Raw genomic sequence first — 12,483 nt, 5'->3', positions numbered from 1 at the left:
CACAGTATTCACAATGTACAAACAATTACTAGGCATACTGTATACCGCATACTATTTTTATTAAGATGTGAAACAATGCACATTACGCAACAATAAACATTTGAAATAGTAGTATGTTATATTGTTGTCAAACATTGTTACGCTTACGCAGTTATCACTGAAATTAAAAAGGTTTTTAGCGGGTTTTTATTGTGTGTAAGAAAAGTCCGGTCGAATAATTATTTTAGTAGAACATTGCATTATGGGATATAGTATTCCACACAGCATGATCTGCTGTATGCGGAATGTCTAGTAGGTTGTGTGGGTCCTCTAAATGCATACAGAATTTGCATACTGTATTTGAAAATTAAAAGGTTACTGTCCCTTTAAAAATGCTAAAATGGCAAAAATAACTGACATTGGGTTATTTTAGCCATGACACAAATTCAATCTTATGAGTCTTGCACTGGTAATTTTATATATATATATATATATATATATATATATATATATGTGTGTGTGTGTGTGTGTGTGTGTGTGTATGGTGCCTTAGACCATAATTATAATATTTTTTTACATTTTAAGTAGGTTTATCAAAGATATATATATATATATTAGGGCTGTTCAACGACAATCATGATTATCGTGTCCAAAATAAAAGTGTGTTTACGTTATATATGTGTTTGTTCTGTGTATAATCATTATGGATATATAAATACAACCACATAGATGTGTATATTTAAGAAACATATGCATGTTTGTATAAATATATATATATATTTTTTTCTTTCTTAAATATATATATTGTTGAACAGCTCTAATATATATATACACATTACTGTATTTACACATAGTTTATATGTACATATATACACACAAACATGTATATTTACATGTATATATGTGAGATATATATACATATGAGTATATATGTATATGTAAGTAAGAGTAAGATAATTTATTCTCATTGTACCAGTACAACGAAATTTAGGATGGCAACTCTCAGACAAATTTAAACATTTACTCATTAAATATAGGCATACACATTTAAAATGTGTGTATAATATATAATATATAAATTATGGCACCATACATCCATTAATTAATAAACCAGTAAAATGAGAGGAACTTAGGAGAATTTTTTTCAATCAATATCAAAATTTAATCACAAGTGCATAAAAATTCCAATTGTATGTAGGAGTTTAAGAAACCTTTAATAATCATAATTGCCATTAAAAGAGAGATACAAAACATTGAACTGTTGTGTCATTAAATCCACTTGGGTTTCCAAAAATAAACCTTTGTCTCTCAATTGTGACATTATTAAAAAGTTAAAATGTACACTTAACTAACTCTACTACAAATGTAAAACTTACTGAGATAAAGCTTATGAAGGAAAATAAAAACAGAACGATGGGAAAACAACAAGTAGTGAAACTGAAAGATCCCAATGGTTTGACAATATGGATGTCCAACATGCACTAGCATATAACACCTTACTATGAGGGTACAATGTCTTCATGATCTATTGGGTTTGACTTAAAACCTTTAAATTGGCCCCAAAGGACACAAACAGATACAAAAAGCAACAGTAGCAAAACAAAATTGTTAAATACAACTAATAAAAACAAAAAAAAGAAAAAAAAAAATAGAGGGTATGCTTCTATACAATATGGAACCGCGGTCCAGGCGTGGCGACGATGTCACTGTATGGCTCTGTCTGCGTCAGCTCGATGGCCTGCTGTTTCTTCAGCACCAGGAAGCTGTAAAACTTGGCCGCAGCCTGTTTCTTGTTGTTGTTTCTGCACAGCTCGAGCAGGCTGATAGACTGGGCTCCGGTTTTAGCCACCACACGCTGTCAAAGCACAGAAGAAAATTATGTTTTGAACAGCTTTCTCAGGTCATGCGGGAACATATATGGTCCAAATACAAACCTGAAGGCCGTGAAGCATCTGCTGAGTTCTCTTGTTCCACCTTCTCTCCTCTTGGTCCTGGTCTCCTCCTTGTCCCTCTTCGCCCTGTTGTTTAAAATAAATTGAACAATTATCAGCAACACCAACGTTGGAGCTGCATCGTTAAAAGATCGCAATCTCGTACTGAGATAAAAGTTTACAGTTTGGACACAGATCAAAACAGAGTAAATCACGTTTCAGATAAAGATTTTATCATTACACCAGTAGGTGGTGACATGTGACTGTTAAAACCATGTATTTGTCATTGAATCATTTACTCAAGAGATTCATTCAGAAACGTAGATTCATCCAGAAATTAAACAAGTGACATCTTTATGAGTGAGTCACTGAATCATTCATTCAAGAGATTTGTTTTAAAAACACCGATTCATCCAGTAATGAAACGTTAAGTCTTTATAAGTGAGTCATTGAATCATTCATTCAAGAGATTTGTTAAAAAAAAAAAAAAAAGCTGATTCATCCAGTAATAAAACAAGTAAAGTCTTTAGGTTTGTTCGAGATGCATCAGCGCTGCAGAGACCGATGACAAGTACCACAAGAACGATTCAAAAGTGAGTTGTATTCTTTTTGAACGAATATCTTGAAATGAAGACTTCACTTGCTTTATTACTGGGTGAATCAGCATTTTTGAATTAATGTCTTTAACAAATGATTCAATGACTCACTCATAAGCACTTTACATGTTTTATTATAGAATGAATCTGCATTTTTGAACAAATCTCTTGAATGAATGATTCAATGACTCACTTGTAAAGACTTTCCATGTTTTATTACTGGATGAATCAGCATTTTTGAACAAATCTCTTGAATGAATGATTCAATGACTCACTTGTAAAGACTTTCCATGTTTTATTACTCATAATGTCACTTGTTTCATTACTGGATGAATCTGCATTTCAAAAACAAATCTCTTGAATCAATGATTCAATGACTCACTCATAATGTCACTTGTTTCATTACTGGATGAATCTGCATTTCACATCAAAACACTGCGAGAGCGATTCAAAAGCATAACGTGTCGTTTGCTCTCCAATCCCTCTCGTGGTACTTTGATGTCATACGCCGATCAGCCTGCACAGCGCCGATGCATCTCGAACAAGTCTAATGTCTTTACGAGTGAGTCACTGAATCATTCACTCAAAAGATTTGTTCAAAAACACTGATTCATCCAGTAATGAAGTGAAGTCTTTATGAGTGAGTCATTGAATCATTCACTCAAAACAATAGAAAAAAAAATCCTAAATAGACTGCAGCCATTAACATTTTGTCAGAACCTCTAGTAAACTAGATGTAATTCTCAATTTACCCAGAATTATGCAGTTCCAACCACTGTCAAAATTAGACATTTTCTTCCGCCTATAAATACCGAATGCCTCACCTCTTCGTCGCTGTCGTCCTTGTCCTTCTCCTTGTTCTTGTCATCTAACAGGTCGAACTCTGGCACCAGTCTAGAGAGGTTGCTGATGTCCTCAGGAGGAAGATCCACCTGGGGCATGTCGAGCTGATGGGAAAGGACCGACTGATCCACGGGCTGAAGCGTCTGATCCAACACTGCCATTTGCTGAAATGACAATTGCGCACCGTTACGCTCAGTTTCAAAACCTTTACTAGCAAGCATGATTATCTGGTTGACTTACAGGCAACACTGCTTCGTTCTCAAGCGATTTGCGCTTCACTCCACGCTGGCGAGACGGAGGCGGCATCATGGACTCGTCAAGAGCGGTTCTGCTGCCCTCCACAGAGGACGCCTGCAGCATACTGGGCTCCTCCATGATGGTCTGATCTGTAGGGCACAAACTCGTTCACTCAATGCTTTTAAATGACTATTACACAAATGTGTTGAGCCTTCAATCTTTCACATGCCACTGACTCCCAAATATGATCATGCTGGTGCGAGAGAACACCATCATAAAATTTAAAAGGAAGGATATTTTAATTTCCAATTCTTTTCTACAGTAGTTGTGTTTTTGTACCACACTTACCAATCACATCACTCCTGTGACCCAGCGCCTCCTCTCTGGGCACTTCTGGGTTCTCCAGCTCCTTCAGGAAGTCCTCCAGGCTGTCGGCCTCCCCTCCCTTCCTCCTCTTCCTCAGGTCATCAGGCACCAGTGGAGTCAAGCAGCGAGTAAACATCTACAACAGACACATTTCCTATGATTTCAGCCCTGGGCTTTAGCATTACTGATGTTAAAGTGATGTAGGATCGACCCATCACCTTCAGCAGACGTCCGTTCCAGAGGGGCTGAGCAGGCAATGAGAACAGCTTCTCCACACCTCCAGTCTCCTTCCACATCATCAGCTTCTTAGTAGGAGGAGCCAAATCCAGTGTGGTGACGATATCGGAGTAATCGCTCAACTGGGCACGGATAGTCTTGCTGTCCAACTCCTTCAGGCTGTCGACGATGAGCTTCCTCTTTCTCTTAGCCTTGGTTTCTTTCACTGAGGACATTCACAATTAATATTGATTGTGTAAACAAGCTATTAGGCTAAGATTTAAAGGGGTGGTTCATTGCGATTTCACTTTTTTAACTTTAGTTAGTGTGTAATGTTGCTGCTTGAGCATGAACAGTATCTGCAAAGTTACAGCGCTGAAAGTTCAATGCAAACAGAGATATTGTCTTTTAAAGTTATGGCAGTTTAATGTCTACAATTACGACCGGTTTGGACTACAACGAGCTTCTTCCCGGGTTGGTGACATCATAAACCCTGCAATTAACATAAACCCTGCCCCCGGGAACACACAACAAAGTAGGCGAGGCCATGTCGCGTGCATACAAGTCTTCTTCCTAGAGAAGCTGGACTTCGTGAACAATGTTTAAAATTTATGTTTAATTCTGTTCCTGACAATTATAATGCTAATTTAGCTGTCTGTGCTGCACATTTTACAGAAGACAGCTTCCAGAATCTACACAAGTTCAATGCTGGATTTACACAAAGGCTATTACTGAAAGATGAAGCAGTTCCCACTTCAAAAGCAGAAGCTGCTGTTTATGGGCCCTGTAAGTATGTTTTATTTTTTTAATATTTTAACATTTTTAACATTTACAAGTGACAGCATATCTAAACACTTTGACACAAATACAAACAAAAATACTTAACATTCATAAACGTCCATTAAAAGCCGTGCTTGCAGAGGTTCTGCTTGACCCTCTTCATCATTACTGCTATCTGGGTCTGATTCGGGCTCAAATTGATACGGCAATATTGACGCCATTATTTACATTTCCACCGAAGCAAAGACTGGACATGCGACGTTTGCCCGTAATGGTAAGGGGCGTGGCGTTTCCGGACAACGTGAATCGTGACAACGTATTCCAGACAGCGAATTACAATACACAGGGACAGCTAACCAATCTCAATCCATTGCGTATTTCTGAGGGAGGGGCTTGATAGAACCAGGAACTCAACAGAGCGTTTTTAGGAGAAGGGAAAAAGCTGTGTAGAATAAAGGTAAAATATATGAAAAACACGGCGAAGCATTAAGACATGTTAAACTGCGCCCCATAAACACAATCAAGCCTAGAAAAAAAAAAAAACAGTGAACCACCCTTTTAAATGTGAATTTATCATTCATTTTGTACCAGTAATGTCGATGGGCTCAAGAGCGAAAGCTTCGTCTTCATTGGGCACCAGAGTGGTCTGCTCTGTCTGGTCTGTGGTGTTGGGAAGAGGCTCCACTGGGCCAGATTCTGGACTGTCAGGACCGCCAGGCGCTGAAATAATACAGAAGTGTCATAAGGGTCAATGGCTTCATGCTCATACATACAGTTCAAAAATGCAATTCCTACGGATTTTGACTTGGCATTTGAAACAAGAAATATCACATCATAAAAAGTAGTGGTGTAAGAAAATATCGATATACATGAATATCGCGACATTACGTTTGTATTGATTCTCAAAAACACTGTATGGATATTTATTTATTTACATCCAAGATTCGTGGCTTTGTGTTCGGTTTAAACCACAGACTGTATAAAACCCAACCTCTAGATGTCAGCGTTATCTCAGAACGTAAACTGCGTTAGCATTAGCAAACCCAGCTCACAAGATGATAGAATTATTACATACAGAGCTGAAGTGTGTGGACTCATTTTGTCTTCAAGTATAAAGAACCCACCTAAGGAGATCGACAAGAGTCAGTTGTTTGCAAAATAGGCCATGTTAAAATCCAAAACTCGGGAAAAGCATTAAATCCGAGAGCTCACTTAATATCCCGACGCCATCCGCGCTGTTGAGAGAGGCGTTCGATAGAATATGTAGTATGTACTGCACGTTTTCCTCTCAGTGAGAAAATAAACAAAAACAATGACAGCGGTGGCAGCATAAAGAAATCATCTGATCATAGTGATGTGGATGTGTTTGCATCAGCTCAGCACTTCAGTGAAGGCACGTTTATTTAAATAGCACTTTACACATTAGACTGCGTTAAAGCAAGCAGCTTTACAGTATTAAATATAAAACAGACATTCAGTCATGAAATGGACTATGCACTATTTGTTTAATAGTTTAGAAATTAAAAACTGTTATACTGTGAACCTTTAAAACATATACACCTGAAGAATCCTGCAGTCACTTTACTATTTTCCCTTAGAATGCACAAAATACTGATTAGTGATATAAATGCAAATGATGCTGTATTGATTAAATAAAATAAAGTTGTTTGTAAGATTTTATGCATATGGTGGTGTGTTCTTTATGACCGTTTTTTCTAAAATTACATCCCCAAAAAAAAAAAAAAAAAAAAAAACAAAAAAAAAAAAAAAAAAAAAATCGCAATATATCGCCTTTCTTACAGTATCGCAATATATCACAAAATATCGTATCGTAACCCCTGTATCGTGATATGTATCGTCAGATTCTTGGCAATACACAGCCCTAGTAGAAAGGATCCCTGTATACCCTCATGATCCTCAAGATTTACATTTTTAAACATCAAAAAATATTGACATGGCAAGCTATAAGTTTTTAAATGGGAACCCCAAGAAAATATTTGTTGACATTATTTTACAGTGTCTACTAAAGCAATTCTGAACCCTAATCCTATACGAAGTACATTTTAAGTACTATATCTCAGTATTTAATTGTATAACCGTATAACCTTAAATTAAATTGAAATCTAATACTTTATTACCTAGAATAAAATGTGTTTGAAAATTTAGAATTAAGTCACTCACATATCAAGAAATATTTTACAATGTTTTACTTGAATACAAAAACATTTTTCAGAACAGGTAAAATTATAAATTTCTGGGAAAAATTGATTAAAGGGATGGGTTGTTTGCCAGAAGCTAGTTCTTTGCCATTTATAAAGTTATAAATATGGATATTTTTCTCACAAAAGCCCATCGCTTCACTTCAGAAGGCCTTTATTAACCCCCTGGAGTCGTATGGATTACTTTTATGATGGACGGATGCACTTTTTTTGGGCTTCAAAATCACGCCACCCATTCACTCCCATTACAATGCTTGGAAGAGCCAGGATATTATTTAACATATATCCGATTGTGTTCGTCTGAAAGAAGATAGTCATATACACCCAGGATGGCTTGAGGGTGAGTAAATCATGGGATAATTTTCATTTTTGGGTGAACTATCCCTTTAAGTGGCAAGCAAAATTCAAATAGTAAAAAATAGGTTCTCTATTTTCCACATTTGTTAGTTATTTTATTCAATTTATTTTTAAAGTAATAGCAATGTGGTTTGTGACTTGAATGTCTCATCCGCTTCCAGTTATTTTATCTGTACAAAAACTGTCCGTTATGCTGCTTAATACTGAAAAATGTTACTTATATTGTAATTATAAACACTTGTTTGTAGAGCAAATTATTTAACCATTTACTGCATTTTGTTATTTACTATAACAAATAATGAATCAGAAGTTCACACACATTCTGAGTTGCACAATAAGGTTAATATAGGCAAGCAATAGCTAAAAAAGTTTCTAGGATTTACTCACGAGAAAAATTATCAAAGTCGTCTTCATCGTCGCCATGGTCTTGAGGCATCATCACGCTGTCAGTGATAGCTGGAGGATCATCAAATATACCACCACCATCTTCATTGCTCAGAATCTTATCCACTGAAATTGAGCACAAACACCGAGTTCAGCATCACGTTATCATCACATGACCATCACACAGGTCAAATCAACTAGAACTCACTCAGAATTCCACCATCGCTGTTCTCCAGGTTATCCCCAAAGTCGTCGTAGTCGAGGTTAGTGGGTTTGTCCGGGAGGTGAGCGGGACCAGGCTCCGCTTCCAGAAGCAGGGTGGTGGCAGAGGATCCGTGGATGATGTCCACCTCAAAAGCATTCTCCTCTCTCATCATCTCACGATCATCCATGCCAAAGTCACCTGATATGACATTACGAGCATTAAGTTATGGAGTACATGAAACTCATGACTCAAATGTGAACAGCAGCATATGAGATTTTACCAAAGTCATTGTCGGGCATGAGGCTGATGTTTCCTACTTCCTCCCTCATGGTGATCTCCTCAACACGACTCTGGTTCAGGGTAAACTGCTGCGCTACATCTATATCACTGAAAAACAAACAGAATTTATAAATTCACATTCAGGAGGAGTAATTTATTTTTGACAGCACTAAATATAACTAACAATAATTGTTTCAGGCTGAAAGAGGAAAGTCGTATACACCTAGGATTGTGTACATTATGGGATAAATTTTCATTTTTGGATGAACTATTCCTTTAATGCAGACTGAATAAGTGTAAAAAGATGACAGCAAGTGTCTCTTACTCCAGATCAGGAAGAGGCTGGTCAAAATCGTGGAACTCCTCTGGTAAAGTGATGGCATTGTATGCAGCCTCACGGTTGTCTTCCGGCAGATCAACGACACCTGAAAACACACAGTGCATTATGGTAAATTACAGACAGGCAAACCCAGGTGGCTTTGAAATGAATGATTCTAGATTCAATACCTGGGCGGAAAGCCATTTTGATCTTGATGAAGGCTTCATTACAATCAGCCAGAAGATATTTGGCTTTTCTGTGGTAGATCCTCACCACGCCCAGGAGAAGATGGCCAGATGTACGCAGAGCCATTTTCACCTATTTAGAAGTGTAACAAAAACAGAATTACCATATGCATGAACACACACCATTCAAAAGCAAACAACAAGCAGGGCTAAAGACGCACCTTTGGTGAAATGATGCTTTCCACGCTGCTTTCCAGGTTGCATTCAAAGACGTGTGCTTTGGTCAGTTTTTTGTCCCAATGGGCCGCCAGCCAGATCTTGGCCAGCGGCCCACGTTTACTGAGGACGAAGTGGGCGTAAAACATTGCCCTGGTGTCTGGTCAAAGCTCTGAGAGCTTTCTGCTACACCTGGAAGGAGACAAGAGTACTCATTCAAAATCAGACTACAATAAAGTCTCAAAACCCATGGAAGTGAACATGCAACAAATGTTATGTAAAGGTAACCAGAATGATTTCTAATTCAGAGTAATCTACAACCAGCCAGTGAAAAAAAATCTTAGGCAAGACAATAAAAATACAGGTTTATACTTGTTGTTCTTAGTCTAAGTTATTGATTAGATTACATAAATAGCATTTAAAGCATTGCCCGCCTTTACACCAACATTAAAACCTGAAGAAAGCGAGCTAAAACACAACTCCACTGCTCCAAAACGCCGCATAATCCCATTCAAATATTCCAAAAAGCTCTAATAGACGGAAAATATAGAAAAATGCATTTATTAACGATGCAAAACAGTTGCGTAAATTTCCACACAAGCGTTTGGCTAAGTTGTTGATTAGCAAGCTGAGCTACTTGGCTTTAAAATAACCCATAATCGCTTTTAAAATTACAAATTATATAATTTATTTTTCTTGGTCACATATAACGACTAAAAATTACAAAGCGATTGTATTTATATTTTAATAAAGCTTGCAAAGCCAAGTTATTCTCAAGCTATCGTTAGCAATTAGCATTAGCCAACTGTTGATTAGCAACAGCACGCAAGCGTCAAATTAAATTCTCCCGCTCGTATATTGGACTCCACAAGCACATTAATCCGCAATAATACACATTTTCAAGAACGTAACGTTACCATTCAAAATATCTTATCCGTGTTGATCGCGGCTAGGCTATTCTCTCCCCTCCTGCGGAGAGAAGTTAGCAACCGTTTCCTCTCATTGAATCCGACAAAGATGGCGCGCGCTCTCGGCGGGATGTTTACAGTCAAAATTTGGAGGTGGGAGGCGCTTGGCTGGTGATTGACAGGAAGGGGCTGCATGGGAGGATGCCGGTAGGAGGGGCTTGGCTGGTGATTGGCAGGAAGTGGCTGTCGTGGAGCCCAATGACAGCGCGCTGTGCGGTTGGCAGAGGGCGGTGTTGTGTTACTAAACGAATTCGGGGTTACAACAATGAGCTACAGGAAGTCGAATGAATCGACGGTTCTTATATGTATACAGTCTCTTTGTGTGTGTGTGTGTGTGTGTGTGTGTGTGTGTGTGTGTGTGTGTGTGTGTGTAGATGAATATATGTAGGCTACATTTGAATGTACTGTAGTTGAATGCTTTGGAGCGTCTGCAAAATACGTAAATGTTAAACGAACAGAGTATAAGATAAGGGACAAAACATGTCCTACACACAAAAGCCCTCCTTATGTTAAAAATAAATAAATTCATCAAAATAAAAATAGTTAAAAAGATACATCTAAAGTAAATCTGGATACTCAGGACATTCGTTGCTCTTATTTTTAAATAATTTTGTAAGTATTATTTTAAATACCTGCTCTATACTTGAAAATACATGTAATTTAGCCTGTCCTCAGCATGTAAAATTGCTAAACAAAGTGTTTAAAAATGCAACAAATTCAAAAATATACATTTAAATTTAAAGGCGGATATCTGTAATATATCAAACAATACAGTCTTGAATTATATTTTTCATAAAAAAATGGCCTCAATGTCATGGTCATCTTTAACCCTGAGGAGCACTATTTCCTGCTCATTGTGGATCTCACAGTAGGACACATAGTCCTGGAAGTTTTATAGTTTTTTATATTTCATACAAATAATGCAGTCACAGCTTTAACATGTCAACTCCGTCATCCCGGTGTAATAGTTTCTGTAAATAGTTGTGGGATAAATATTGGCATTTTTGATATGTTTATTAAGGCAGCTACAACTGAGGGAAAAAATAATAAATTTTACTGTACAACATGTTTAAGGTAGAAAAAATTCAATTTTGTCAGCTCTGTCAGACGTCAACTCTGTCAGGTTTTATGTCTGATGGTTGACAAGTGCTCTCAAAAAGTCTATATAATTTGATTTAATATGTTTTTGCATATGGGGATTTCTTCTCATGTTGTTTCATGATTCTATATACTGTATATTTGGCCCCAGCTGGACCTTTGTCAACTCTGTCATTATGTGTCAACTCCGTAAGTATTTGTCAACTCCGTCATTATGAGTCAACTCCGTCAGTATTTGTCAACTCCGTCATTATTTGTCAATTCTGTCAGTATTTGTCAACTCCGTCAGTATTTGTCAACTCCGTCAGTATTTGTCAACTCCGTCATTATGTGTCAACTCCGTCAGTATTTGTCAACTCTGTCATTATGTGTCAGCTCAGTCATTATGTGCCAACTCCATCAGTATTTGTCAACTCCGTCATTATGTGTCAACTCCGTCAGTATTTGTCAACTCCGTCATTATGTGTCAAACTCCGTCAGTATTTGTCAACTCTGTCATTATGTGTCAACTCCGTCAGAATTTGTCAACTCCATCGTTATGTCAACTCCATCATTATTTGTCAACTCTGACAGTATTTGTCAACTCCGTCAGTATTTGTCAACTCCCTCATTATGTGTCAACTCCGTCAGTATTTGTCAACTCCGTCAGTATGTGTCAACTCCGTCATAATGTGCCAACTCCATCAGTATTTGTCAACTCCGTCAGTATGTGTCAACTCCCTCATTATGTGTCAACTCTGTCAGTATTTGTCAACTCCATCAGTATGTGTCAACTCTGTCATTATGTGTCAACTCCGTCAGTATGTGTCAACTCCGTCATTATGTGCCAACTCCATCAGTATTTGTCAACTCCGTCAGTATGTGTCAACTCCCTCATTATGTGTCAACTCCGTCAGTATGTGTCAGCTCCGTCATTATGTGCCAACTCCATCAGTATTTGTCAACTCCATCAGTATTTGTCAACTCCCTCATTATGTGTCAACTCCATCAGTATGTGTCAGCTCCGTCATTATGTGTCAACTCCCTCATTATGTGTCAACTCCCTCAGTATGTGTCAACTCCGTCAGTATGTGTCAACTTCGTCATTTAATACCATCAGGTGAAGTTTTTTTAATTTTAAAAGAAATGTCTTATTCTATTTTCAATTAATTGTGTTAAAATATTAGAGCATCAACTGAACTACATGATATCATGTCTGATTTACCTAAGAACATTGGTTACATATGTTTAATATTAAAAAGGACGGTAGAGAATTAAGGAATTTAGGAATTTGACTGTTCATAATAACTCTAACCCAAGAAAGAA

The 12,483-nt window shown here is 37.4% G+C and overlaps 1 protein-coding gene across 1 annotated transcript; it reads right to left on the bottom strand.

Moving 5' to 3' along the window:
• Window positions 1–1,117: 1,117 nt before the first annotated feature.
• Window positions 1,118–10,195, bottom strand: LOC127497327 (double-strand-break repair protein rad21 homolog A). Its single transcript, XM_051865736.1, has 14 exons — window positions 10,030–10,195; window positions 9,118–9,304; window positions 8,900–9,029; window positions 8,718–8,817; window positions 8,394–8,500; window positions 8,117–8,311; window positions 7,912–8,034; window positions 5,537–5,668; window positions 4,171–4,394; window positions 3,935–4,088; window positions 3,590–3,735; window positions 3,331–3,513; window positions 1,914–1,997; window positions 1,118–1,834 (listed from the first exon to the last, which is right to left on the bottom strand). Exons 2-14 carry the CDS (start codon window positions 9,259–9,261, stop codon window positions 1,643–1,645), a joined length of 1,914 nt encoding a protein of 637 aa, XP_051721696.1. The 5' UTR covers window positions 9,262–9,304; window positions 10,030–10,195; the 3' UTR covers window positions 1,118–1,642.
• Between the last annotated feature and the right edge of the window lie 2,288 nt (window positions 10,196–12,483).

The sequence above is a fragment of the Ctenopharyngodon idella genome, chromosome 16, assembly GCF_019924925.1.
Source record: "Ctenopharyngodon idella isolate HZGC_01 chromosome 16, HZGC01, whole genome shotgun sequence".
Classification (NCBI taxonomy): domain Eukaryota; kingdom Metazoa; phylum Chordata; class Actinopteri; order Cypriniformes; family Xenocyprididae; genus Ctenopharyngodon; species Ctenopharyngodon idella.
The sequence above is the reverse complement of the archived record's forward strand: the minus strand, read 5'-3'. Positions and strand labels throughout refer to the sequence as shown.

Excerpts from the sequence above, each read along its gene's own strand:
- LOC127497327 (XM_051865736.1), bottom strand. The coding sequence starts at position 9,261 with ATGTTTTACGCCCACTTCGTCCTCAGTAAACGTGGGCCGCTGGCCAAG. Across the intron at positions 8,501-8,717 it reads CAGCCTCTTCCTGATCTGGA|TGATATAGATGTAGCGCAGC; the intron begins GTAAGAGACACT and ends TTTGTTTTTCAG. Across the intron at positions 3,736-3,934 it reads TCACAGGAGTGATGTGATTG|ATCAGACCATCATGGAGGAG; the intron begins GTAAGTGTGGTA and ends TGTGCCCTACAG.